Source organism: Dermochelys coriacea, chromosome 15 (genome assembly GCF_009764565.3).
Source record: "Dermochelys coriacea isolate rDerCor1 chromosome 15, rDerCor1.pri.v4, whole genome shotgun sequence".
Classification (NCBI taxonomy): Eukaryota; Metazoa; Chordata; order Testudines; family Dermochelyidae; genus Dermochelys; species Dermochelys coriacea.
In genome coordinates this window covers 19,253,382-19,281,027 of record NC_050082.1, presented here as the reverse complement: position 1 = coordinate 19,281,027, position 27,646 = coordinate 19,253,382, and the positions used below count along the sequence as shown (strand labels likewise).

The 27,646-nt window shown below is 45.7% G+C and overlaps 2 protein-coding genes across 7 annotated transcripts in view; both read left to right on the top strand.

The window, feature by feature from the left end:
• The first annotated feature begins 2,670 nt into the window (after nt 1-2,670).
• PUS1 (pseudouridine synthase 1) lies at nt 2,671-19,914 on the top strand. 6 transcript variants are annotated; one of them, XM_043498106.1, is made up of 6 exons: nt 2,671-2,775; nt 12,438-12,656; nt 14,259-14,396; nt 15,522-15,624; nt 15,901-16,598; nt 19,387-19,914. In XM_043498106.1, the coding sequence occupies exons 1-6, from the start codon at nt 2,752-2,754 to the stop codon at nt 19,435-19,437; spliced, it is 1,233 nt and encodes a 410-aa protein (XP_043354041.1). In that variant the 5' UTR covers nt 2,671-2,751; the 3' UTR covers nt 19,438-19,914. The 6 variants fall into 6 exon arrangements, with proteins under 6 accessions (XP_043354041.1, XP_043354040.1, XP_043354042.1 ...); XM_043498105.1 differs by lacking the exon at nt 2,671-2,775 and adding an exon at nt 8,540-8,584; XM_043498107.1 differs by lacking the exon at nt 2,671-2,775 and adding an exon at nt 10,040-10,163 and having other exon boundaries at nt 12,293-12,656.
• A 5,238-nt stretch (nt 19,915-25,152) lies between these two features.
• The window catches only part of LOC119843598 (E1A-binding protein p400), a 33,736-nt gene continuing 31,242 nt past the window's right edge, over nt 25,153-27,646 (top strand). The window contains 1 exon segment of the mRNA XM_043498374.1: nt 25,153-25,695. The gene's annotated coding sequence lies outside the window, so the exon portion shown is untranslated.

Here is a 27,646-nt window from a genome sequence, read left to right as displayed (position 1 = left end):
CTGAAGAGAGGTTGGGGTTGGGAGGGGAATTCACAACAAACTTGTAACCTTTATACAGGCTTTAAAAATCAAATAAATAATATTTCACTGGCCAAATAAAAGATTAGAGCAAATTGCAGAAGCAAACAATTTGCTCCCTTCCACTGCTCTTCAGGTCATGCTGTCTGATGCATGATAAGTGGTTAGTAAGATTTCAGCCTTCTATTATCTAATTAAAATTAAGGCCCGTGACATGGCATAGGTTGCTGAGACCTATCTGGCAGAGGTGGCAGGGCTGTTTGGCTGGGTCCTCCATACAGTAGGAACAGATCGGCAAGGAGGTGATGGGAATGTGTTGTTTTTGCATCCATTCTGAAGTGGAGCAGGGCTCCCATCTCAAAACAGTGAGTTCAGGATACAGTGAACATGGGGCTGAGTTTTGATGCCTGCTGTGGAGATTCTCTAAGGCCACCATGGGAAGAACTCCTATTCTCGGCCCCTTGTGCCTTTCTGTAGTCTCTGTTCCAGCTTTAAGGGTATTGTAGGTTTGTGCCCCTGCTGCTTCTGGCTGAAGGGGCCGGGGGGGCGCGTAGAGTGGGAAACCAATAGGCTCTGCTTCCCCAAACCCTACTGCAGGGTGGATCCTGTGCAATTGGACTTTCTGATGCAACGGGGGTGCTCATCCCCCTGCCCAGCTACCAAATCCTCTCTCTCTCTGTGTAGCAGAACCACTGCCATGAGGCCTTCCAGCATCAGGAATGGATTTTCCTCAGTGAAGTCATGAGCTGCCTCCTTTCCTCTCCATGCAGTAACCAAAGCTTCCCTGTCTTGGTTTCATCCCCTCAACACTGCAATGAAGGGGCTTTCCATTGTCCATCTAGCCACCCCCCCCCCCCCCCCCCCCGGATCTGAGAACTTCAAACCATAACAAGTAGCAGCTACGGGATTTCTCTGCTGCCTCTGGTGGCTTTACTCGCTCCCTCTCTCTGGGCAATGCTCTAAAGCCTGTCTGGCTCAAAGTTACTCCTGCAGTTCAATAGCTGAGCTGTTGAGTTGCACCAGACTGCATCAAGAGGCAGGTAATTGCAAATAATTTTCACAGGAAGTGATGCATCCAGAGCCATCAAAGAGTGACAGACACACACACCTATAACCACATCCTTTTTTTTTTTTTTTTTTTTTTTTTTTTTTTTTTTTTTTTGAAAGCGGTGGTGTCGCTGTGTTGGTCCCAGGCTATGTGAGAAACAAGGCAGGTGAAGTAATATCTTTTATTGGACCAACTTCTGTTTCCTTCCCAGATCTGAAGAAGAGCTTGATGAAGCTTGAAAGCTTGTACTGTACCTTCCACCAAGACAAGTTGGTCCAGTAAAAGATATTACCTCACCCTCTTTGTCTCTTTTTTTTTTAAGTCACATTCTGATCTCTTCTGTTGTAAAAGAGCACCACCTGCTGGTTCCCATCCTTGTTTTAGATTCGACTCAGGCTGGCATTAAAGACTCATTACACAATTGCCATGGGATCCAGCTTCTGAACCCATTGACTTGTGAGACGTGTGTCTGTTTCTGCCAAAACGTTGTATCTGATGTTTTGGGTGATATCCCCAAATTAGATGAGTCCTGGGCTAGTGGGGGGAAAGCAATCCAAATAGGCACCCACTATTAATCATAGAATAGAAGCATAGAATATCAGGGTTGGAAGGGACCTCAGGAGGTCATCTAGTCCAACCACCTGCTCAAAGCAGGGCCAATCCCCAATTTTGCCCCAGATTCCTAAATGGGCCTCCTCAAGGATTGAACTCACAACCCTGGGTTTAGCCAGCCAATGCTCAAACCACTGAGGTAACATTAAAAATCTCGAATTACCTCTAAATTTTTTAAACTCAATCCAGCAGTTCGCCGGCTATGCTCTTGCTCCTGAGAACTGATCTTGGCAGCTTAAAATAACTAATGTTGGTCATGGTTACGCAGCTAACGTGCTGCGACGACTACCTTCCATGCTGACCACTATTGTCTCCTTGAGCTCCCCTGGCTGTCTGTATCCAGCTGCTGTCGCTTGTCCTGTACTGAGACTGTAAGCTCTTTGGGGGCAGGGACTATCTTTTCATTCTATGTTCGTACAGGCACAGTGGGGTCCCGGCCCAGGACTGGGGCTCCTTTGTGCTACAGTAATATAAATAATGCAGTTGAAGGCATTGCAACAGTAGTAGGTGGGCAATGAATGAGGATATAGCAGGTGCTTGGTCTCTAAAATACGGCAACCTTTTAAGCATGGTGACCACTTCTATTAGAGGGAGCCGGTGTGAGGGTCAGTTCAAGTCTGGAAATTGGAGAGTAAGTGAATGCAAAGCAGTGAGAACGAGCCTGAGCTGGGGAACTCCAGGCCTTCTCTGAGGGTATCTTGGGAGCCAACAAGAAACCCGGAGATACGGCAAATAGAGCAGAAAGTACCAATGTCTAGTGTAAAGCTAAGATCAACAGAAGGGAACGCTAGGCAAAGTAACTATTAAGGTAAATATTGAGAATGGCATGTGGGCTCGCATTCAAGACTGCTCTGATGAGCTATAAGAGCTTACACAGCAAAATATGTATGGATCAGTACAAGAACATATGGATTCTCAGAACAGTGCCTTAGACAATCCTCTTCTGTATCTTTTCCATATCTCAGGTTAGTGAATGGTATTAGCAGGGGGAAATTTTGTGCCATTAGTTTTTGGACTGGGCCCAATGGACTGAGACAGAGGACCCTGACTCTCATTGCTGAAAGGAGCAGGGAATGGAAGATTTCCAGTGTGCTAAGGTACGTTGTGTTTTATTTTTAAATTTGAGTTAATTTAGCAGTACCTATTTGCTGTTTTGCTGCTCCTCATTCTGCAGAACTGAGAGGGCAAACATTTTGATTTGCAGCTCCAGCAGTAGGGACTGTGGTGCCAGTACAGGCAGCAAGTGAACCATTAACTTCAGATCTGTTCAGCCCCGCGAGTGCGAAGAATGAAGGAAAAAACAGTGTTGTCCTCATGATTAATTAGCACTGTGGCAGCTGAGCTCTGCAGTGCCTTTGAGGAGCAATATCCAGGCAAACCTTCTGAGGGTCCCCACTGCAGCAGTAGAGACCACTGGCTCTATCCTGCATCCATTATAGTCAATACTAAAACTCCCTTTAGACTTTAAGCCCACTGGACACAGGCAGTCTGCTTTCCGGGGGGGCAGGTGAGAGCAAATGTAGCTCAGACTGAGTTTGGTATACCTGCTCCATATAGTGACCACAAGCAGAGCACAGGCCCCAAGCATGCATGCCTGCTGCAGCATGCCTTTTCTCTGGTAGCTATTGCCATGGGAATGCAGAGACATGAAAAGTGTTTTAACACTCGCTAGATCAATTAGACATCAGTGTCATGCAAGCTACCCACCTTTGTCCGAGATAAGGCAGCAGTTCAAATTCTGCTCTGGTTTACGTTCCCAGTAGGGGGCTGATGGCAGGATTTGGTGCACAGTATTGTATGCTGTAGGCAGAAGATACAATACCTGTGACTAGGTACAGGAGGATGCACCCAGGGATTTTTCCCAGTGAGATTTTCAAGGGCTTGTGTGAACTAAGTTCTTTTCTTTTATAAACTGAACCTGAGAGAGCGAGGAATGACACTGACTACATTTAAGGAGCATTTTTGCACTAGAAAAATAATCCATATGCACTAACTTCTCCCTCTGATCCCATCGAGAAATTCATGCTGTGCTGAATTGCTGTTTGACACAGGTGTAAATGTCCCATAGTCCCTGGATTCACTTGAATCCATTGAAAGGTTTTAGGTCGTTGATTTCACAACTGAGTGAACTTGAGAGTAGCAACTGCAGTTCAGGGCAGGTAGCTGCACCATTCAGCACACTTCAATGTTGTTATTGCTACTAAACATACATGAAACATTAATCTGTTCTCATAAAAACAGCAGGGAACTTTGATTTCCTGTACTGACTCCAATTTAGTTTGGATTATGCAGCAGAAATGCATGTGCAGGGAATTAAACCCCTCATTAATTTCATTCCCAAAGATGCTAGGTAAGAGCTAGCTGTGTACTGCATATCAAATCCAAGCTACTGCACTGATTGCATAGACTTCATGATCATCACCAACAATCAAATGTGGGAATCACTAGCCATCTCCACCACCTACTGCAATATTAAAGCTTCTATCATTTGGGGGAGGAGGGGGCAGGCACACTTCCCAACTCTACCACAGACTTGCTGTGTGATCTTGGGCAAGTCACTTAAGCTCCTTGTGCCTCAGTTCCCCATGTTAAAAATCAACCAAATAGCCCCTCACCCCCCCTTCCCGCCCCCCAACAGACACAGAGGATAACGAATGATCCTTCCTTTAGCAGCCTTGTCTGTTTAGTTTGCCAATTCCTTGGGGTTAGATGTGTTCTCTTGCTATATATTTATACCGCATATAGCAATAACAGGACCTTAATCTAAGTTGGGGCCTCTAGGCATTATCACAGTGATGGTAACACCATTAATGGTGTTTTGATACTACAGAGATGGGCACTATAGAAAACCCTGAGATAGATGGATTTTCTTAAGAAAACCTGAATATCTAATCTAAGGCAGCTGTTCATAACTAGGCTCCATGGAGCACTTGCTAGTGATCTGTACACAGCTGGCTGATCACATGGTGCTAGCTGTTCTTCCTTCCTTCTGGCTGCTAAACTGCACTAAAGACAGCTGAAGTGCATTCAGTGCTACTCACAATATTACTTTACCATATAAGCAATTGTGGCTGTTGCAACAAGGATGTTATGCAACTGCAGATTGGGGTGGGTCCATGGGGCTGAGGATGAGAAGGGAAAAGAGGCCTGTATGAACTGCAAATAGATTAGGAGGGGACTGTGCAACTATCAATTGCAGGGGGGGAGCCAAATGGATGTTTTAGAGTAGCAGCCGTGTTAGTCTGTATTCGCAAAAAGAAAAGGAGTACTTGTGGCACCTTAGAGACTAACAAATTTATTAGAGCATAAGCTTTCGTGAGCTACAGCTCACTTCATCGGATGCATTTTCGATGCATCCGATGAAGTGAGCTGTAGCTCACGAAAGCTTATGCTCTAATAAAATGGATGTTTTGTCCATGAACCTATGAATGAGAGGGTAAATGGGCCCATGTGCCTGTACTTGGCCATGAGATAATAGTCTATTATAGTGAGGTTGACTCCATGAAATAAAAAATGTTTTGAGAAGCCCTGGTCCAAGCAATCTATAGATTGCTCTTAATGGTTTCATTGGCAGTGGATCTGCTTCATTTTATTTTGACAGGCTGACTTTTATCACTTCTCTAAACAAAGTGCGGCTGGGATCAAGTGATGAATCTTCCCCATCCCACGTTGCCTCTGAAATAAGTCAGATGTGTTGGTCCTGAAAGGGACATGCTGTATTTCTTTCCCTTATTAGCAGAAACAACAAGTCCGTAGTTGATAATCTGGCCTGCTTATAATTGCCAACCATCCCGGTTTCCAACTGAATAAACAGACATTGCTCCCTGACGCTAATCTGTAGCTACTTCTTACTAATATGGAAAGAAACCAGAGTCCCATTCATGTGGTTCTGCCCTATAAAGCAGTGGTTCTCAACCAGGGGTACACATACCCCTCTGAGCACAGGCGCCAACTTTCCTTGGAGCCGGTGGGTGCTTGCCCCCAGCCCCCTCCCCGCTCCTATTGGAACCCTCCCCAAATCCCCGGACCCGCCTCTTCCCCAAGCGTGCTGCGTTCCTCCTCCCTCCCAGCGCTTGCCGCACCAATTTTTCCCCATGGGTGCTCCAGCCCCGGAGCACCCACAGAGTCTGTGCCTATACCTCCGAGTACATAGAGGTTTTCAAGGGGTGCATCAACTCATCTAGATATTTGCTTAGTTTTACAACTGGCTACATAAAAAGCACTAACAAAGTCAGTACAAATTAAAATTTCATACAGACAATGACTTGTTTATACTGCTCTGTATACTATACACTGAAATGTAAGTACAATATTTATATTCCAATCGATTTATTTTATAATTGCATGGTAAAAATGAGAAAATAAACAATTTTTCAGTGATAGTGTGCTGTGACATTTTTATATTTTTATGTCTGATTTTGTAAGCAAGTAGTTTTTAAGTGAGGTGAAACTTGGGGTACATAAGACAAATCAGACTCCTGAAAGGGGTGCAGTAGTCTGAAAAGGTTGAGAGCCACTGCTATAAAGCACAGACACTCAGAGCATGAGAACACAATTTCCAGATGCTTTTCAGGAGATACATGCTGGTGCCTGATAAGGTGACACCTTATGTTATAATTGTGCAAATCAATACAGATAAAGTTTGCTGCAGAATATACTGCCAGATAGTTTGCGTAAAGAATGATAAGATAGGTGGGGAAAACAAAACATGCAGAGTCCCAAGTAGATCAGGGCAAATTTTTTTTGATCCAACCTTTTTTTGGGTAAAAATGCAGATTCGGTGACACCAACATGTATTGAAAATGTGTTAATTTTGCCAAATTCTTTCCATCAGATATAAACCTCTAAAAATTTCCCCCAAAATTCAAAACGTTTAATTTTGATATTTTTGTAACAAAACTTTTGATTTTGATTCAAAATGACATTTTGTTTAGACGTTTCCTTTAATTTTATTTTGAAAATATTTTTTAAGAAATGCTCTAAATTGAAATGAAATATTTTGTTTCAAGTCAAATGAAGCATTTCATTTGACCTGAAATGAATTTTTTTCAATTCACCAAAAGTTTAAAAAATTTCAATTTACCATTCAATCGGAAATGATTTTTTTTTAAATTTTTTCTGAAGCGCCAGCAAACCAAAAAATCCATTATTTGTCCCGCGCTATTCCACTGGACAGTGATGAAATTCGAGCAGCAAGCAATACATTATCAGAAACTGCTGGTTCTTGGGTGATATATTAAGCTAATACATCATCAGACCCACAGTGCTGTCCTGCTCTGATAATATATTAATGTAATATGTCATTGCAGGGGCAGCCCTCTGATGATGTATTATCAGCTGCTGCAGCACCAGCTGTTGCCTCCCATTCTGCTGAAACATTGTCCATTAGGCAAAGCTCTGCAGTAAATTTAGACTTGTGGGTGAGTTCCAATCCCAGCTCTGGCATTGATGCTGTCTGTGACTTTGGGTAAATTGCTTTATGTGCCTCTGTTTCCCCATCCCTAAAACAAGGATAGTAATAATACTTATTACCTCCCAGCAGGAGTGCTGAAATAATTTGTATAGTGGGGGTGTTGTGAGCCATTGAACCAAACTCTAAACCCTGTATATGATGGAAACCACTTCAGGCCCGGGGATGCAGCAGCACCACTAGTCCCAGCACCTATGCCTCTCAGAGATACAGTGAGGATTAAAATACTCCTCAGGAAAATCTTGCATGACCAATTAATTCAGGAGAAAAAGTGAGCTCTTTGCTCACACATAAAAACAAGGAGTCTGGTGGCACCTTAAAGACTAACTGATTTATTTGGGCATAAGCTTTCGTGGGTAAAACACCTCTTCTTCAGATGCATGGAGTGAAAATTACAGATGTAGGCATTTTATGATGACACATGAAGGGAAGGGAGTTACCTCATAAGTGGAGAACCAGTGTTGACAGGGCCAATTGGATCAGGGTGGACGTAGTCCACTCCCAATAGTAGATGAGGAGGTGTCAATTCCAGGAGAGGCAAAGCTGCTTTTGTAATGAGCCAGCCACTCCCAGTCCCTATTCAAGCCCAAATTAATGCTGTTACATTTACAAATGAATTAGCAATAAATGTGTTAAATTTGCAAATGAATTTTAGTTCTGCTGTTTCTCTTTGAAGTCTGTTTCTGTCCCCATATCTACTCTAGAGACTAAAAAATTTATTTGAGAATAAGCTTTCGTGAGCTACAGCTCACTTCAGCGGTTGCATTCGATGAAGTGAGCTGTATCTCACAAAAACTTATGCTCAAATAAATTGGTTAGTCTCTAAGGTGCCACAAGTACTCCTTTTCTTTTTGCGAATACAGACTAACACAGCTGCTACTCTGAAACATATCTACTCTAGCGACACCATCACAGGACTCAGCCACACCATCAAAAGCTCATTCACCTGCACGTCTACTAATGTTATATATGCCATCATGTGCGAACAATGCCCCTTTGCTATGTACGTTGGCCAAACCGGACAGTCCCTAGGTAAAAGAATAAATGGACACAAATTGGACATCAGGAACGGTAACATACAAAAGCCAGTAGGAGAACATTTCAATCTTCCTGGACATTCTATAACCGATTTGAAAGTAGCTATAGTTGAACAAAAAACCTTCAGAAACAGACTTCAAGAGAGATAGCAGAACTAAAATTAATTTGCAAATTTAACACCATTAATTGGGGCTTGAATAGGGACTGGGAGTGGCTGGCTCACTACAAAAGCAGCTTTGCCTCTCCTGGAATCGTGTGCTGGTGGAGGTTGACAGGTGATGCTGAAAGAGACCCGCTGATGGCTGGAGAAGGGGAACTCGGCAACAGAGAGAGCTGGACCAAGTCAAGTAAATGGCCGTTTTGGAGGGATGAACCAGGGCTGCAGGTCCAATGAAGAGGTAAGGAAACATGCGGCCAAGGGGTCAGGTGGAGGCTGAACTCACAGTACAGCAAATTTGGGACGTTCAGCAAGGTTCAGTGCAAACTGTGCAAAATAAAACCGCTCTTCTGACTTGGATGCTTACAACAGCTTCTAACCATCAGAGGAGTGAAGTTTTGGAATAGCCTTCCAAGGGGGCAAAAGATCTATCTGGTTTTAAGATTCTACTTGATAAATTTATGGAGGAGATGGTATGATGGGATAATGGGATTTTGGTAAGTAAATATTAAATATTCAGGGTAAATAGGACTAATCCCCTGAGATGGGATATTAGATGGGTGGGATCTGAGTTACCTAGGAAAGAATTTTCTGTAGTATCTGGCTGGTGAATCTTGCCCATATGCTCAGGGTTTAGCTGATTGCCATATTTGGGGTCGGGAAGGAATTTTCCCCCAGGGCAGATTGGAGAGGCCCTGGAGGTTTTTCGCCTTCCGCCGTAGCATGGGACATGGGTGACTTGAGGGAGGCTTCTCTGCTCCTTGACGTCTTTAAACCATGATTTGAGGACTTCAATCGCTCAGACATGGGTGAGGTTTCTCGTAGGAGTGGGTGGGCGAGATTCTGTGGCCTGCGCTGTGCAGGGGTCGGACTAGATGATCAGAATGGTCCCTTCTGACCTTGGTATCTATGAGGGAGGAGAGAGAGGAGTAAGCTGAGAGGAAGGCTGAGGGGGAGGAGTTGGGTGGATGGTGGATGACAGCCCCACGGAAGGGGAGAGACACGCTGGACAGGCTCAGAAAAGGGGAGAGCCAGGAGGTGGAGGGCTGAGATCTGTTTCGAGATGGAGGGGGCAGGCCGGAGACAGCAAGAGAAGGGGCAGGGGCAGCTAGGGTGCCCAGATGTCCCGATTTTATAGGGACAGTCGATAGTTGGGGGCTTTTTCTTACATAGGCTCCTATTCCCCCCCCCCCCCGCTTTTTCACGCTTGCTGCCTGGTCACCCCAGGGGCAACAGAGAGGGAGAGGGCGGGAGGTTGAGGAGGGCGGCCCAAGCCGGCTGGGGGGGGATCTGGCTGTGGGGCAGGAGGGAAGGCCAGGGCCGGCGCTGGAGCGAATGTCAGCAGCGATGAAGGGGGCGGAGGCGGGGCCTAGATGCCTGGGGGGCAGGAGGGGCTGAGCCAAGCCTCCTTCGTTACGTTGACAGAGCTCAGCTCCGCCCCGCCCCCGCTGCTGGGGAAGCCGGAACCCAGCGGGCTCCTGGCTGCCTGGGGCCGGCGCTAAGGGGTCCCAGCAGTGCGCAGCGCCAGGGGAGCGCGGATCCGGGCGGGGCTCCGTCCTGCAGGCTGCCCGGTCCCCTGCGGGGGCTGAGCGGGCGCGCGCCGCCCCCCAGCAGCACGCGCTGGCCGGCCCGGCCCGGCCCGCCTGGCGCTCGCCCCCCCGCTCCTCCTGCAGCCCCTCCCAGCGCGAGGGCCGCGCGCCGCGAAGGGAAGGGAAGAGTGTCCCGAGCCGGCGCCCGTAGGGGATCCCGGCCTCGGGGCGCGGGGCGGTTCCTGTGCCCACGTGGTGCCGGCCGCCGAGCCCCAGCCCTGCGGGAGCCGCGTAAGTGCAGCTCGCGCCGCCCTGGCCGGGGCTGGGGGGGGCCATGCCGGGGCGGTGGCGACTTCTCGGGGCGGTGGCCCGGGGCCTCTCGGCGAGAGCGGGCGGCGGCGGGGGGCCGAAGAGCGCGCCCGGCGTATGTACCCGGGCCCCGGGCGCGGCTGGGCTCGCAGGCTGGAAGATGGGCGCAGGGAGGGGGAAAGTGTCTGATCCTGATCGTGCAGCTTCCTTCCTTTCAGGGCTAGGTCCTCGCGGGGGTCCAGCGCCTCAGCTGGGCTGGGGTGACCCGTCCTGGGCGCCAGATGTCAGGAAAAAGGGGGAGAAATTGGAGAAAGCCCAGAGGAGCGCAGCACAAACGAGTAAAGGTCTAGGATACGTGACCTATGAGGGAGGAGTGAAAAAGCGAGGCTTGGTTAGTGTGGAGAGGAGAAGATCGGGGGGGGGGGGACTAGATGACCTCCTGAGGTCCCTTCCGACCCTGAGATTCTACGATAACAGCTTTCAAGTACGTAAAGTGCTCCAAGGAGGAGGGTGAGAAATGGTTCTTGTTAGTTTCGGAGGCTAGGATAAGATGCGGTGGGCTTAAATTGCAGCCAGGGCGGTTTAGGTTGCACATTAAGGAAAAAGTTTCTAACTGTCAGGGTAGTCGCAAAAAGAAAAGGAGGACTTGTGGCACCTTAGAGACTAACCAATTTATTTGAGCATAAGCTTTCGTGAGCTACAGCTCGCTTCATCGTAATACATCCGATGAAGTGAGCTGTAGTTCACGAAAGCTTATGCTCAAATAAATTGGTTAGTTTCTAAGGTGCCACAAGTCCTCCTTTTCTTTTTGCGAATACAGACTAACACGGCTGCTACTCTGAAACCTGTCAGGGTAGTGCAGCACTGGCACAAATTGCCTAGGGAGTTTGCAGCAGCATCTCATTGGAGGTTTGTAAGAACAGGTTAGACAAACACCTGCCAGGAATGGTCAAGTTGTTAGGTAGTCCTGCCTTGAGTGCAGGGGACTGGATTAGGTGACTTCTTGTCATCTAACCAGTCCTACACTTCTATGATTCTGTGTCTCTTATGCACTTCCCTGCCTTGCTCTCTCAAGGTGGCCGTTCTCAAGCATTCTGTGTGAGATAATGTATGCTGTGGCATATGCCATCACTAAGCCTGCGTTTTAGTCATGGGTATTTTTAGTAAAATTTATGGACAAGTCATAGGCAGTAAACAAAAATTCATAGCCCGTGACCTCTCCATGATTTCTACTATATGTCCCAGACTAAATCTTGTGGGGAAGGGGCGGCCTGGGGGTGCCAAGGGTGCTGGGGAGGGGCGCTGGCAGTGCCGTGGGGCCCAGGACCCTGCTGGTGCTGGGCGTGTGTGTGGTGGGGCCGGCAGTTTCCCTACCTGGCTCTGCGCCTCCCCGGAAGTGGGGACATCCCCCTAGCTCAGCTCCTAGGCGGAGGCATGGCCAGGCAGCTCTGTGTGCTGCCTCCGCCCAGAGCGCCGGCTTCGTAGCTCCCTCTGGCCACCCGGCTGACTGAAACTTCATATGAGAGTGTGGCCTAGTGGAGAATGACAATAGTGGGGGATCCAGGAGAAAGCTGGGTTCCATTCCTAGCCCTGTCAGTGGCTTGTTGGGTGACCTTGGGCAAGTCACTTCCCATACATCTTAGTTTCCTGATATGTAAAATGGGGCTAAAGATGCTTGTAAAGCGCTTTGTGATCGTAGGAAAAGCACTATTAAAGAGCTAGGAATTATTGTTAGTTCATTTATAAAGAGGGGGAGCACATTGGGCACCTTGTTCAAGGAACAGCTGTGCACCAACAGCTGTGCAACCCTGTTTGGACCTATGTTGGACAAGAAAGGGTGAGAATGTGACCAAATTGCAAAATACTGGCACAGGCTTGGTCTACACTGCAAAGTTAGGTTGACATAGCTACGTTGATCCGGGGTGTGAAAAAATACTAGCTACCGTAGTTTAGCTGGGGGAGAGGGGTGTGGAGGTGATGGTCCTACACTGATGGAAAAATCCCTTCCATGGGAGTAGGCTTAAATCTGTGCTGAGGTAGCTACGTCAGTGTAGTTTCAATAGTGTAGACACAGCCTAAGTGGAAATGTTCTTAAATTACTTTCCCCACAGTTTCTCCAATTCACAACCAAAAATACTAAACTGCGGCCCAAGTGCTGGGTTTGAGCCATTCGCTCTTTGTTTTTTCCACTGATGGAGATGCCATTTTGTTGTTCCACTACTTGCTGAAGCCTGCTTCCTGCTCTGTCACTTTCAGTGGTTTGCAATGGCTGGGGATATGAGAGCAACGGCTGCCAGTCAGGCAAAAAGATTTAAGAGCAGCAGTGAGGAGACAGAAAACCAAGAGGAAAATGGACACCAAGACAAAAGGTTCAAGAGAAGCCAAAAGGATGTGGAGGATCAGAATAAAAAATTTCCCAAAAGGAAGATTGTTCTGTTGATGGCATATTCTGGGAAAGGCTACCATGGGATGCAAGTATGTGGTTAGGCAATAAATGCTATTCAGCCTCTTGCGTTTGGGGCGCATGTCTGTCTCCATCAACATGTCCAAAGTAGTGCTGTGTCTGAAATGAGGGGAGGGAGGTGGTAGCCAAGAAGGACGAGCAGCTGTAGGCTCCAAAAATCCAGGAGGCTGGGACGCACCTCGCTTAACCTTAGATTCAGATGTGTTAGTGTCATTCAGAGAACATAGTTTATGTTATGCTAGCAGCCGGTCCACACCAGCTTTCCCACCAATGCAGATCCTAATAGAACTGTACTGGAGTTGTAGCAACGATGGGAGATTTTTCAGAAAAACCTTGCTGTAGATAAGCCTGCTGTGTGCGGCTCCACCAGTTCAATTAATGATCCTAAAGCTATCTTATAACATCCCTGCTACCTTTCCATTGAGCTCTCTGGTTGAGGCTCCGCAGTTGTGGCTGTTTCACTGGCTCTTGGATTTTCCCCGCCCTGCTCATTTCACTTCTAAAATGTGTTTGGCCACTGTCCGAAGACAGGATACCAGCATCTGTGGGCTAGATGGACCTTTGGTCTGACCCAGTATGGCCATTTGTATGTTCTTATGTTTAGACATGTACAAGCAAAAATGGGCATAAGCATTACATTCTCCCGGAATGTGTCCTGTAGTGTAGATGGGTATTCAGTGTATCATTGAAACACAGCACATGACCCCAAAACATGCAGATTACACTTCTGCCTCTTTCTGTTGCATTTTTAGAACCTGTCTATAATGGGGATACTTGCCCTAATGCAGCCCCATGGTTTTGATGTGCTGCACTGGAGTGGCTTATTTCAGTTTGGAAACAGGCTAAACTGCCCTGCTGCAGCTAAATTACATAGTGGGGGTGGGTTTGTGTTGGTGTAGCAGTATTATAACAAAACTGCTACAGGTTTCAGAGTAGCAGCTGTGTTAGTCTGTATTCGCAAAAAAGAAAAGGAGGACTTGTGGCACCTTAGAGACTAACAAATTTATTTGAGCATAAGCTTTCGTGAGCTACAGCTCACTTCAACTGCTACAAAGTGTCTCCAGGATAGACAAGCCCACAGATACATGGCTGCTCTCTTAACCACGCTGTGCAGAAAGTGACTTTTCCAATGCAATAGTAGCAGCAAAGTTGTGAGCCCTTAGATTTATACAATCTAAGAATGTATAAATCTAATTTATGAATGTGGTGACTCAGAATTCCCAGTGTGCTGGCTTTGGAGTGACAGTGGCTGTACTGGAATAACATCTCCTTTGGTCTCGTGTTGCAGACCCACAGGTTGGTCACTTGTAATCTCCATACAAATCCAGTTACTCATGGGTTGGGCAGAGGTTGAGGAAACATCTGAAATCACTTCTATCTGTTACTAGCTACAATAGTAAAAGAAATACTGAAAATGTATCTGTCTCATTCATAACTCCAGGTAAAATATAATTGGTAGGGTTTGCTAGAGAGGGGCAGCGCTGTTTGTTTTGTGAAGAGAGAACTTTGAAAATTCATTGGGAGTCCAGTGGTTATTGGGTTCTGGGTAATGATGGATCTTCAAAGAAAGTATTAATTGTAGTTTTCTTCCTCTATTTTATCTTTCTCTTCAGCGAAACGTGGGGTCCTCGCAGTTCAAGACGATCGAGGATGACTTAGTATCTGCCCTCGTTCGGTCAGGGTGCATCCCAGAAAACCACGGTGATGATATGAAAAAAATGTCCTTTCAGAGGTGTGCGCGAACAGACAAGGTGTTGAAGCTCTTTCTTTCGTGCTCTAACAGAAGCTAGTAGCACTGAGATTGTTGTGACTGTCTCTGATCATGTGCATTTTGGATCACAGATGAGAAATAGGTTTCAGAGTAGCAGCCGTGTTAGTCTGCAAAAAGAAAAGGAGAACTTGTGGCACCTTAGAGACTAACAAATTTATTTGCGCATAAGCTTTCGTGAGCTACAGCTCACTTCATCGGATGTCACTTTTATAATGTGGGGTTCTCATTTCATTTGATAATGAATGTATAGTGAATGTATAATTATACTAAAGATAAAATATTTGTAGCATGAACCCTCATCTACTAAATTAAAGTATAAATAAATACTAGTTAATATATACCAGGGTAGTGACTAGATATCTGTTAAATTTGTAAAGGTGCTACTTTATCGTCTCAGTTGTGACCTCTGCTTTTCTACTTTAACTGTGTTCATCTATTTGTTACTTCTTCCTCCCAACCCACTTCTGCCCTGTTTGTTCCATCCTGTTTGATATATTAGGAATTTTTTGGGTTGGGAACTGTTTTTGTTCTTTGACTATGTGGTGTCTAGCACACAGGGGGCCCTAATTCTTAACTGAGATTCATAGATGCTACCATGATGTACAGACTTGCATATAGTATGTGTTTGGTTTTGTATGACTCAAATACAGTGAAATACCACAGCACAGAGTGATAGTATAATATATTTTCAACCTTATCCCTTCCTCCACACTAACCAAACTACCCTACTAACCCATGAGTGGACAGATGATTTTGTGGCTGAAGCACTCAGTTGGGAGATCGGGTTCTATTCATGGCTTTGGTACAGTTGGCTTCTATGTGACTCAGGGAAAATCCTTTAAACTCTTATTCTTTGATATCTCAGTTTTACAAGTGGGGAAAAATACCATGCATCTTAGGTTTGCAGTGGTGCTGAATTTACTTGTGTGCCTTTCTGTGTGGTTCTGACTTTACGGTTCTTCACTTCAGTTTGCAATGACCAATAACAGCAAAAAAATGAACCGAGAATGTAAACAGACTATCCATTTTAAATTTTTGTTCTCATACAGATCTTTCACTGTGGCACAACTACCAATGTGTGTTCTCGTTGTTTTTGTTTTCATAGGGCGTGTCTGCCGCTGGACAGATTGTGTCACTGAAGATCTGGCTGATAGATGACGTTTTAGAAAAGATCAATAACTGTCTTCCTTCTCATATCAGAATTCTGGGTAAGAATAATGAAAAAGTGGGTATCCCAGCAGTGTGTACAAACACTGATTTTAGTTTAAAGAGGAATTCTTTATCATGGAGCTTTTTGCTATACCATTCAGATTTTCCCCCTCCCCGCTCAAATATTTCAATGTGAAAAGGGTTTTTTTTGTTCTCCCCCCTGCCTCTCCCACCTTCTATTTTATATAGGTTCTTCTTAGTGGGTGGGGATTGTAATGTGGCTTAAATTGGCTGATTCAAAAGTTTTGTTAACAAAATGTCATTTTTAAAATGAGGACTGAAAAGAGTAACCGGGGGATTCAGCTCCAAGAACAAGTGTGATGCCAGAACCTACTTCTACATGCTACCAACATTTGCCTTTGCCCATAAAGACCGTGATATCCAAGACAAAACTTACCGTCTGAACAAAGAGACTCTTGAGAAAGTCAACAAGCTTCTTGCTTGCTACAAAGGGACCCATAACTTCCACAACTTCACTTCTCAGAAGGGACCCAAAGACCCCAGTGCCAAACGGTACATCATGGAGATATATTGCGAAGAGCCCTTTGTGAAGGAGGGCATGGAATTTGCTGTGATAAAGGTGAAAGGACAGAGTTTTATGATGCACCAAATAAGGAAGATGATTGGTTTGGTGATAGCTGTAGTGAAAGGCTATGCACTGGAGTCCATCATGGAGCGCAGCTGGGGAGAGGAAAAGGTGGATGTCCCCAAAGCTCCAGGGCTTGGGCTGGTCTTGGAAAAGGTGCACTTTGAAAAGTACAATAGACGCTTTGGAAATGATGGTTTACATGAGCCACTGGAATGGACAGAGGAGGAGGAGAAGATCGCTGTTTTCAAAGAGCAACATATCTATCCCACTATTATCAACACTGAAAGGGAGGAGCAATCCATGGTGAACTGGCTGAGCACGCTCTCCATCCATGACTTCAGTGCTACTTCTTCAGGGGTACAAGTCAATGACAGAAACTCAAAGGTAATGGTTGAAACTATTATCTTTTTAGAGGGATACTGTCAATTTAAAAAAAAAAAAAATTGCTCTTCTTCCTGAACACTTTTACCTGCTGTCACTACACCACCTAACATAACTATCATTTAAAGAGACTAGATTAAAATAATCCTATCCAGATATCGAGAAATACATATATATATGACAGCATTTTGCAGATAGTCCCTTTCACTGTTTTTTGTTAGTTTTGCACATGGCAAGTGGAAAAAGGAAGAAATATATTAAAGCACAGGAAGATGTGATTGCTAAATGATATAAATCTGGGTTGGGAGCTAGGGGCAGATGTTACTATCTGTAACTACCTTGAACTCAAGAGAGACTAGATTTCAAATTGGTAGGGTCCCTTTAAATACCAGTTTGCATGGAGAACTCTCTTATCCTTTATCTAATTTTCTGTTTTGTTTAAGGGTCTGTTCACTTGCAAAGAAGCTTAAACTCAGAGGAAAGTAAGTTTAATTACTCTGCACGCAATCCTGCAAACCCACCAGGAGCCAAAACTCCCACGGAGCTTAATAGGAAGTTATAAGATGAAGCTGCTATTGATTTGAATAGGTATAACGAGGAGACATGGGATATAGTATTAAGAAGGGGAATTTGTAGACTGAAATTCAAATCTTCCTGAGAGATGTGTTGGGCTGTGAAATAGTCTCCCAAGGGACTTGTGGAAACATTGTTTGCTTGGGACCTGTTAAAACTAAGCTGGAGACAGTACTAGAAAAACAACTCAATGGAATCCTAATTTTTTTTTAATGAATTTCTTTCTGCACATCTGAAAACTTGGAGTGGTGATTGAATAATCTTTAGTTAACAGGAGTTCTTTAAATTAGGGTCTTGCTATGTTGGGAACAATCCTGCACTGACAAAGGTCGGACTAGGTCTCTTCCACCGCTAACATTTTATGATTTGTTTTGGCATGAAACAAAATTCTAACATTGAAATTAAAATTGACAGCCTGGATTAATTGCATGAATAAGGACAACTAGAGATTTACCAGAAGTACAAAAATAACCCTGACAATTGTTTTGCTGCGGTGGTGCTGATGTAGATACATGACAGGTTTCAGAGTAGCAGCCGTGTTAGTCTGTATTCGCAAAAAGAAAAAGAGTACTTGTGGCACCTTAGAGACTAACAAATTTATTTGAGCATAAGCTTTCGTGAGCTACAGCTCACTCGCTGTAGCTCGCTGTAGCTCACGAAAGCTTATGCTCAAATAAATTTGTTAGTCTCTAAGGTGCCACAAATACACTGCATGGAAACACTGTTGTCACTGGATGTAAAATGCTCATACCACATGCCACCTTAATTGGGTTTAATGTGACTCAGAAAGGTACAAAGAATTCTCTCCAGCCTCCAGTGCTGTTTGATGATGATGATATAATAAAGGCTCACTGATGACATGTTAAAGAAGCACTGAGCTGCTGGGCTAGCAGAAGCCATTTGTGCTTGTTACCAATAAACAAATACATTAGATTCGCAGTTGTCACGGGCTGGCTGGGAACAGATAAATAAGGAGTTTTGTGACAGATTCCTTAATACAAGTTTTTTAGCCTATTTACACTGCAGCATGTTGTGCTGGTTGTTTTGTAGTTGGATAAATTTACGCTCTTTTTGTTTTATAATAGAAAAGGCCATTTCCTTTTCAAAGCTACATACAGCTGTTTGCATTTGGTTTTAAATCAACAGTTGGAAATCCATCACCCTAAGCCATATCATGATCATTGCTGACAATGCTTTTCTTTATTATAACTGCACTCTGAATATTTGTGCTAAGAAAACACTGTAGAACCCCTGACTTTATTCAGTCACGTTAGCTCGTTCTTTAAAGGGATAATGTCAGTGTAGAATTCAAACTTTAAACCAGTTTCCTTATATGTGTTACTAATAGCCCCTTAGATTGTTGCTAAAAGAAAAGGAGTACTTGTGGCACCTTAGAGACTAACAAATTTATTAGAGCATAAGCTTTCGTGAGCTACAGCTCACTTCATCGGATGCATTTGGTGGAAAAAAGATTGTTGCTGTACAACAGAAAACATTTTTAAAAAAAATTTTCGGCACTTGTACACAAGGCCCTATTTCTATGACAATTTGGACCTAAAATTTGCAGTGAGGTCTGTAGATTCTGGAGTGCTTTGGGGAAATTCTCAGTTTTGTGATGGCTTCAAGAAATGTGGAGGTTTTGGTTGACTTAAATATGAAAAGGAAGAATACACTTGGTACAGGAGCCGTGTGTAGTTCATTGTGTTTTTAAATTAAGTTTTATACGCTCTCCCTGCGTTTTCAGTTTTCAGTGTGCTGCAAATTGTCGTCATTCAGTTTCACACTTAACTGAACAGAGTCCTTCAGCAATTGCTTAGAATTTAGTAAACAATTCTATTAATGAGGTATGAGAGAATAAAATCCTGCTTCTCATCTTAAGATGTATTGGCTCTGCTGTGCTAACAGGAATAACAATTCTGTCATTATTATTTGGCATCTAAATTGACCTGACAGCATCCCTGTAAGTTATTGCTTCCATGGAGCTATATGGAACTGGATTCTTCCATTTAACTATGTGTCATAAGAAGTAAAAGACAGTATTTCTCCCCCCCGACTCCCTATAATTTCAAATGCAGTAACTAGAGGTGGGTCCAAGTCATGAAATTTGGATCCAGATTCACCTTTCCCTAGACTTTTGGAGCAGTTTCGATCCAGTCTTTTGATTTGGGTCTATAATAAGCTGATGACAAAACCATTCTTTTTTCATTCTACTTTGCAGAGCAACGATCTTGAAGGCAGTGATGGTGGTTGTGACGATGACTCTGACTGACTCAGTAAATAGCAGGAGCTGGGATCTTTGCTGCTTGTGATTTCAGTTTGGGTAGAACTAAGTGGCCTTTCTAAATCCAGCAATCCAGTAAAGCAGAGGTTTTCCTGCATGCTGAAAACGAGTCGTCACAGACGACCAAAAGGAACTGGGGGAGGGAAGAATAATGCAGCAGTGACCCTGAAAGTGACTGTGCACACCACTAACTGATGCATTGGAATGTGGAATACTTGAAAACTAAAATAACAAAAAATGTACTTTATAAAGGAATCTTATTGTGCAGGAATTGTTTTCATTATGTAATTTGAATTAGGTTTTTATTACTGTAAAAGTGCTTGTATGAAACATACAGTTATTTAAACATATGTAATCTCTACATAAGGCAAGTGCAAAACATTTTAAAATAGATTTTTTTTTCTTTTTCTTTTATAAATTGAAGACCTCTATGTACTATTTTAAAAACCTCTTTAGTTTACAGAATTTCTTCATCTGTAACTGGAGTGATTTCCAAACTTTGAGAGACTTTTTTTTTTTTTTGCATACTGTCCATGACTTTCACATGCAATTTGTGTGGGATCAGAAATCTATTGTTATACTTGTGGCCCTGGATTCTCTGGCTAGAGAGAGACTTAACTTTCTTTTTCAGAGTAGCAGCCGTGTTAGTCTGTATTCGCAAAAAGAAAAGGAGTACTTGTGGTACCTTAGAGACTAATAAATTTATTAGAGCATAAGCTTTCGTGAGCTACAGCTCACTTCATCGGATGCATTTGGTGGAAAAGCTGTAGCTCACGAAAGCTTATGCTCTAATAAATTTGTTAGTCTCTAAGGTGCCACAAGTACTCCTTTTCTTTTTAACTTTGCCATCTCTAAGCTTAAGAAACTGTCCCTTTCATGAATGAGATCTGCTTTTGGAAAGTGGGCTGGTATGTGTGTATCAGGGGATACGTTGATTCTTTTATTTTAAAGATGTTGTTAACATCAGATGGTTCCGTGTTCTTGTACTTGGACAATCCCAGAACATAAATTTATAGCTGCCTATGTATGCAGAGTATCTCCAGCCCAATTAATTGTTTCACAAACCCTTTAATTAAGGTTTGTTAAACCACTTTGAACGTGTAGTGTACGGTTATCACAAACGCAAACTACAAAACCTTAGAGGGGGTTCAGTACTGCCTGTGGTCGATCACCAGGTATATTGCTGTTGGTTTGGCGTCCTGTTCTACTTGCTAGGTAGCTCTCGGTTATATTTTGGCCTAAATGTGTAAAATGTAAGGTTCAAATTTTCAGTAGGCTTCAACCTAGCATGCAGAAACTTTGCATGTACAAATCCTCATTATTCATCTGCCCATTCAGATGGGGGGCTGTGTGCAATAATGTGGGAATTTTATGTGCTGTCAAGTAGGTGTGCACACCTATATACATGGTTTCAGAGGTTGTGGCTGAAAATTTGGAAGAAGAAGAGGAGGAGAATATACCCTAACCTTGAAAGAGTTTAGAGGGGAGAGTATGCAACACTGCTTAAGAGACAGCTGCTTTTAACCAAGGCCTGATGGCCGTTGTTCCTCCATGAGTTACATTTTAGTCTTCTGTGTTTTGGGCATATAAAGCTGCTGAGGATTTTTTTGGTCAGACTTGGGGCTTAATTCACTATCTGTGGGACCAACTTCCTTAGGGGGTGGGAGAGAGAAGTAGCAGTGGTGCAAGCCTCCCACAACTCTCATACTTATGGAGGGCCCTGGAGCCAGCAGTGCCTTAGAAATGGGATGCCTAAAGGCATCTCTACATTATAGGGACTGTAGGGTATAGCTACAGCACCATACCTATGGTAGCATAACCCACAGGGTAGATACAGCGACAGAGGGTTTTCTGCCACTGTAGGGATGCTGTAGGTAGGTTGACGGAAGCATGCTTCTGTCAGTCTAGCTGCATTTACGCCAGGAGTTAGGTCAACATAGCTACAGCATTTGGGTGTAGCTTTTTCACACCCCGATCACCATAGCTATGTCAACCTGCATTTTAAGCAAAGATCAGGCCTAGGAAACATGCTGATAGAGCCCTTTCCAGCTAAACTTCACCAGGTGGGCCTCAAAAGAGGCTCAGAGCTGTGTAAATTAAAGCTCCCTTCCTGGACAGGGCCCTGGGGGAGGGCAGTGGCACTGGTGGCAATGGATGTAAATTCCTACTGGCACAACAGCTCCTGTGGCTTGACACACAAATGATAGCACCTGTGGATGTGAATTAAGCCTATGGTCTCCACTGAATGTAATACTGTTCTCTTTTTGAAGGGCTGTCTCCTCTGTTCAGTTCTGTGCAATGTATTAAATGGTTTCTATCTTAAGGTTTCTGGACTTATGATTCCTTGTGGACTCCATTTCTGCCAGAGTAGTTTGAGCTTTTATCTTTATTAATAAGTTGCTGCTGATATTATGCTCTTGTGTTTTAATTAGGAGTTTTATTTTTATCCCCAGAAGGTCTTGATCCATATTTTGTCTTGTAGGTAAAAGCAGGAACGTGAGGGGTATGTTTCAGTGTGCCTTCAGGAGATGCACTCTTCCCCTAGATTTTCTTTTACATCCCTCAATATTTTGTATAACTTGTATCATCTTTATCATCTCTTCCCTCTTTTTTTTTTTAAAATCAACCTCAATCTGTGAGCAAAGTTTGAGTCATTCTTAATAAAATAACCATGGGAATATTGTCAACTCAATGGAAACTTTCATTTGTAACCGTTAGAGGAAACTGCTCTAGATCATTAAAAATTGAACATTTTTACTTTATTTGCTCTGTGTGTGTTGTTTACTTTGTGCCACTTACCTTGGAGAGGCTGCTGTCCGTTCCAGTTCTGGGTTCTCATTCACTGGCATAATACTGCAATGTCTGGGTTGCAGATTCCACACAGGAATGTTTGATTTGAAAGCAAATAAACCCATTGTTTGTTCATTGGGATACTTCTTCAAATTTAATGTAAAGATTCCTGGAGCTAGATGTAGGCTTTTATAAAATCTGCTTTTAGCACTTGCGTACACTAGAAGGTTTTTTGTTGCTTTAACTGTGCTAGTACAGGTAAAGTAGCAAGCTTCCCCTAACTGTAGTGTGGGTGTGGTTGTTTATGCCAGTATCTTAAGCAATGTCTAAACTACAGTCTATGCCAGCATATCCCCCTATTTAAGGTGCAGGTTTTTCATCAACATACTAAAAACAATGGTAGGTAGCTAAATTTGCCAAAACACTCTTTTGTCAGCGTAGTTCCATCGACAGTGGACGTTCTGCAGGCATAGCTATGTTGCCCAGAGCTTTGTGAATTTTCTCACCCCTAGCAGACATAACTATGCTGCCAGGCTTTGTAGTGTAGACCAAGTCATATTGTGGTTTGTGAAGTGAAATAGAATCATAGGCCTGGAAAGGACCTTGAGAAGTCATCTAGTTCAGTCCCCTGCACTGCTGGCACAGGCAGGACTAAGTATTATCTAGACCGTAAGTGATGTTCCCTTTATACCGGATAACTGAGACCACACTAGGGCTTGAACTCAAACTATAATTGTTTAAAAAAAAACACTCCTAACTCGCATCGTTATACCAGTAAAACTCTTCATGTATAGAACAGTTAAATTCTACAATTAAAAACTTGGTCCACACTTGTCTGGGCAGCTGCCTGTGTCTGTGGGTTCATCTACACTAGAAAAATTATAAGCAGCGCTGTTAACAGCTGTGCTGCCCTAGCTATCTACCTCTCCAAGAGACGGTAGCTAGGTCCGTGGAAGAATTTTCCTATTGACTTAGTGGTTGGGTTAGGAGTGGGGTTTAGGCTGAGTTACTTGCATAGTGCATTAATTTGTTCACAGCCCTGAGCAATGCAGTTAAGCTGCTCCAACTTTCTAGCACAGACCAGCCATGCGTAATAAGTCTGGCCCAGCTCATGTTGCCAGGCAGCATTAGCCAGACTCCTAGAACTAAAGTGATTTAGAGAAAAGACAGAGTGGTTCGTGTTTGCCTTGTGTGCCTGCAGGGTACAGGTGGGTCCTAACTTACTTGTTTTTTAAATAGGAAAGTGGCCATTCTCCCATAGTAACATGACTCCAGGAGCTGGGGCTTAGGGACACGCACCACTTACCCCCAGCCAGAAGGCAACACTGGAGGAGGTGGCAGCCCTGTCCCGTTGGAATTGGGCCGTGAAGCGGTGCAGGTGCCCTAGCAACTTGTGTAGCAAGGTGAGGGTTGGCCCCCCTTCCTCTTGTCCGACAACAGCGCCTCTGGTGAGCACAGAGCAGAGGGGAAGTGGAGGCGTCTGGGAGCCCTCGCTGTTCTGTCCCTGCCGGGTGCCCGTAGCGGAGTCCTCCGCCGTTCTCTGTGCCCCCCCCCCCCCCCGCACGGCGCGCGCTTGTCGTCGCTCCTCGCGCGACAGCCTCGCTCTTCCCGGCTAAGGTGAGTCGCTGCGCCAGAGCCCGGAGTGGTACGGCCCACCCGGCATTTCTCCCCCTGCAGGGTGAGCTTGCGGTGGTATCACCCGGGACTTCTCTGAATGGGGCGGAAGGCCGCTGGGAGGCGGGGCTAGGCCGGAGACACTCCCGCGGCGGGGCGGGGTCGAGGGGAGCTGCCTGAGGGCGGGAGAGCAGCTCTGGGAGGGGGGTGTTCAGAGGCGAAACGGTCCCCGAGGGGGTGGAGGAGAAGCTGGGGCGGGGCGGGGCTCGCTCGGTTGAGGGGGCGAGAAGCACTGAGGGGGCGAGGGGGGGCTCGCTCGATTGAGGGGGGGAGAAGCTCTGAGGGGGCGGGGCGGGGCGGGGCTCGCTCGGTTGAGGGGGGAGAAGCTCTGAGGGGCGGGGCGGGGCTCGCTCGGTTGAGGGGGGGAGAAGCTCTGAGGGGGCGGGGCGGGGCTCGCTCGGTTGAGGGGGAGAAGCTCTGAGGGGGCGAGGGGGGCTCGCTCGATTGAGGGGGGGAGAAGCTCTGAGGGGGCGGGGCGGGGCTCGCTCGGTTGAGGGGGGAGAAGCTCTGAGGGGGCGAGGGGGGGCTCGCTCGATTGAGGGGGGGAGAAGCTCTGAGGGGGCGGGGCGGGGCTCGCTCGGTTGAGGGGGGAGAAGCTCTGAGGGGCGGGGCGGGGCTCGCTCGGTTGAGGGGGGAGAAGCTCTGAGGGGCGGGGCGGGGCTCGCTCGGTTGAGGGGGGAGAAGCTCTGAGGGGGCGGGGTGGGGCTCGCTCGGTTGAGGGGGGAGAAGCTCTGAGGGGGCGGGGCGGGGCTCGCTCGGTTGGGGGGAGAAGCTCTGAGGGGGCGGGGCGGGGCTCGCTCGGTTGAGGGGGGGAGAAGCTCTGAGGGGGCGGGGCGGGGCTCGCTCGGTTGAGGGGGGAGAAGCTCTGAGGGGAGGGGCGGGGCTCGCTCGATTGAGGGGGGGAGAAGCTCTGAGGGGGCGGGGCGGGGCTCGCTCGGTTGAGGGGGGAGAAGCTCTGAGGGGGCGGGGCGGGGCTCGCTCGGTTGAGGGGGGAGAAGCTCTGAGGGGCGGGGCGGGGCTCGCTCGATGAGGGGGGGAGAAGCTCTGAGGGGGCGGGGCGGGGCTCGCTCGGTTCGGGGGGGAGAAGCTCTGCTGGGGCGGGGCGGGGCTCGCTCGGTTTCGGGGGGGAGAAGCTCTGAGGGGGCGGGGCGGAGCGGGGCTCGCTCGGTTCGGGGGGGAGAAGCTCTGAGGGGGCGGGGCGAGGCTCGCTCTGCTCGGGGGGCAAGGGGTAAGCTCTTGGGGGCGGGGAAGATGCTGGCACCAGGTCCCGATGGACGGCAGCCCGGTGCCTTGTGTGGCTGATCATCAGTGGCAGACTGGGCTGGTGGGCGGGCTGGCAGACCCCGGGGGCACCCGAGGCCCTGGCTGAGCGAGTGTCTGTCCTATTTTCCCGCAGGGACCCTGTCACGCAGCTGGCAGCGCTGTGGTGGGTGCAGCCCCATGCTGCCGGGGCAGGGGATGACCTGTCCCCTTGCTGAGCCTTGCACCGCCCCTAATGCTTGATGCTTCCACGCAGGTGTCTGTGCACTTCTGGGGTTTAAGGTTACCCCCAGAACAGGCTTCTTGACTCTCTGTGCTCCTTGGACAGAAGCTCCTTAACCGCTGGTTTGTTAAAAACAACCCAACAAAACACCGGCTGAGTTAAACTTGGTGCTGCGTGGCCCCCTCTGGCTGGTTTTTAGGCCTCCGGAAGGCGCAAGGGGAGACCTCTCAAAATCTGGGGCATTGCTTGAAACAAGACAAACTGGGCACCCTTACTTCAGACTTGGATATATATATATAGTAAGAACATTTACTTCTTCGCTCTTGCCTTGAAAATGTTGCTGTTTCCAGGGTTGGTGCTAGAAGAAGCATCAAATAGATTGACAAGCACAGAATGACACACAAACCTAAATATTTAACTTGCCATTGAAGACTAAAAGCAAGGAAATGTAGTACTAACACAAACAAGATTCCTAATCTAGACATGGCCTAAGCAGGTACCCAAGTGAGGGATATACAGTGTATACTGGATACGTGTATGTTTTACTTTAACTACAGGTTTCAGAGTAGCAGCCGTGTTAGTCAACATTGTTATAAACTGGACTTTCAAGATGATACAGGTTTCAGAGTAGCAGCCGTGTTAGTCTGCATTCGCAAAAAGAAAAGCAGTACTTGTGGCACCTTAGAGACTAACAAATTTATTAGAGCATAAGCTTTCGTGAGCTACAGCTCACTTGATCGGATGCATTTGGTGGAAAAAACAGAGGAGAGATTTATATACACACACACAGAGAACATGAAACAATGGGTTTATCATACACACTGTAAGGAGAGTGATCACTTAAGATAAGCCATCACCCACAGCAGGGGGGGGAAGGAGGAAAACCTTTCATGGTGACAAGCAGGTAGGCTAATTCCAGCAGTTAACAAGAATATCAGAGGAACAGTGGGGGGTGGGGTGGGGGGGAGAAATACCATGGGGAAATAGTTTTACTTTGTGTAATGACTCATCCATTCCCAGTCTCTATTCAAGCCTAAGTTAATTGTATCCAGTTTGCAAATTAATTCCAGTTCAGCAGTCTCTCGTTGGAGTCTGTTTTTGAAGCTTTTTTGTTGAAGTATAGCCACTCTTAGGTCTGTGATCGAGTGACCAGAGAGACCTAAGAGTGGCTATACTTCAACAAAAAGCTTCAAAAACAGACTCCAACGAGAGACTGCTGAATTGGAATTAATTTGCAAACTGGATACAATTAACTTAGGCTTGAATAGAGACTGGGAATGGATGAGTCATTACACAAAGTAAAACTATTTCCCCATGGTATTTCTCCCTCCCACCCCACCCCCCACTGTTCCTCTGATATTCTTGTTAACTGCTGGAATTAGCCTACCTGCTTGTCACCATGAAAGGTTTTCCTCCTTCCCCCCCTGCTGTGGGTGATGGCTTATCTTAAGTGATCACTCTCCTTACAGTGTGTATGATAAACCCATTGTTTCATGTTCTCTGTGTGTGTGTATATAAATCTCTCCTCTGTTTTTTCCACCAAATGCATCCGATGAAGTGAGCTGTAGCTCACGAAAGCTTATGCTCTAATAAATTTGTTAGTCTCTAAGGTGCCACAAGTACTGCTTTTCTTTTTACTTTAACTAGGAACTTCCTTGCTTTTATGGATATTAATTACTGTGTTTTATGTTGTTTCCCTATGGATTTAGTAATCTCTATTAACGTAAATTGGGCATGCAGAGAAATACAAGGAGCTATCTATCAGATCTATTTTCTGTCTCATGTATGATATCTATGTTGCTGTGTTACTTCCCTGTATACACTGCCCTTAAGGGATATATCTCCTCTGGAATCCTCCCTGCATCACAGTTACCAAATATAACTATTTATTATGAGTTGAATTCCAGTAGCTGAGCAGAATGGGAACATGACACTGCAGTTTGACCATTAGCTCTAGGAATCCAGCAGATAATGATTATCCCATTGCTAATCCCAAATCCAACATTGTCCAAAGGAGGTTTGAGCATTGATCTCTAGCACATACTCTAGTTATTTTGCCATTGCTCCAACAGGTTCAGTCTCGAAGCCCTACACAATCCCTCTCTCTACTGGTGCAGTCATTTACCAAATGTTTAGGTAGACATTCTAGATCCTGGCTTCGGTATTTAACACCAAGATTTGTAAATGTTGGTGTGTTTGGGAGATTAATCAATCTGAGGCCTTCAAATTGTGGACTTTTTGTGTATCAAG

What these genes read in the sequence shown, in the direction of transcription:
- PUS1 (XM_043498103.1), top strand. Translation starts at nt 10,342, where the DNA reads ATGGGCGCAGGGAGGGGGAAAGTGTCTGATCCTGATCGTGCAGCTTCC. An exon ending in TTCTCATATCAGAATTCTGG is followed by an intron (nt 15,625 to 15,900) that starts GTAAGAATAATG and finishes TTTTAAAATGAG; the next exon opens with GACTGAAAAGAGTAACCGGG. An exon ending in TCAATGACAGAAACTCAAAG is followed by an intron (nt 16,599 to 19,386) that starts GTAATGGTTGAA and finishes TCTACTTTGCAG; the next exon opens with AGCAACGATCTTGAAGGCAG.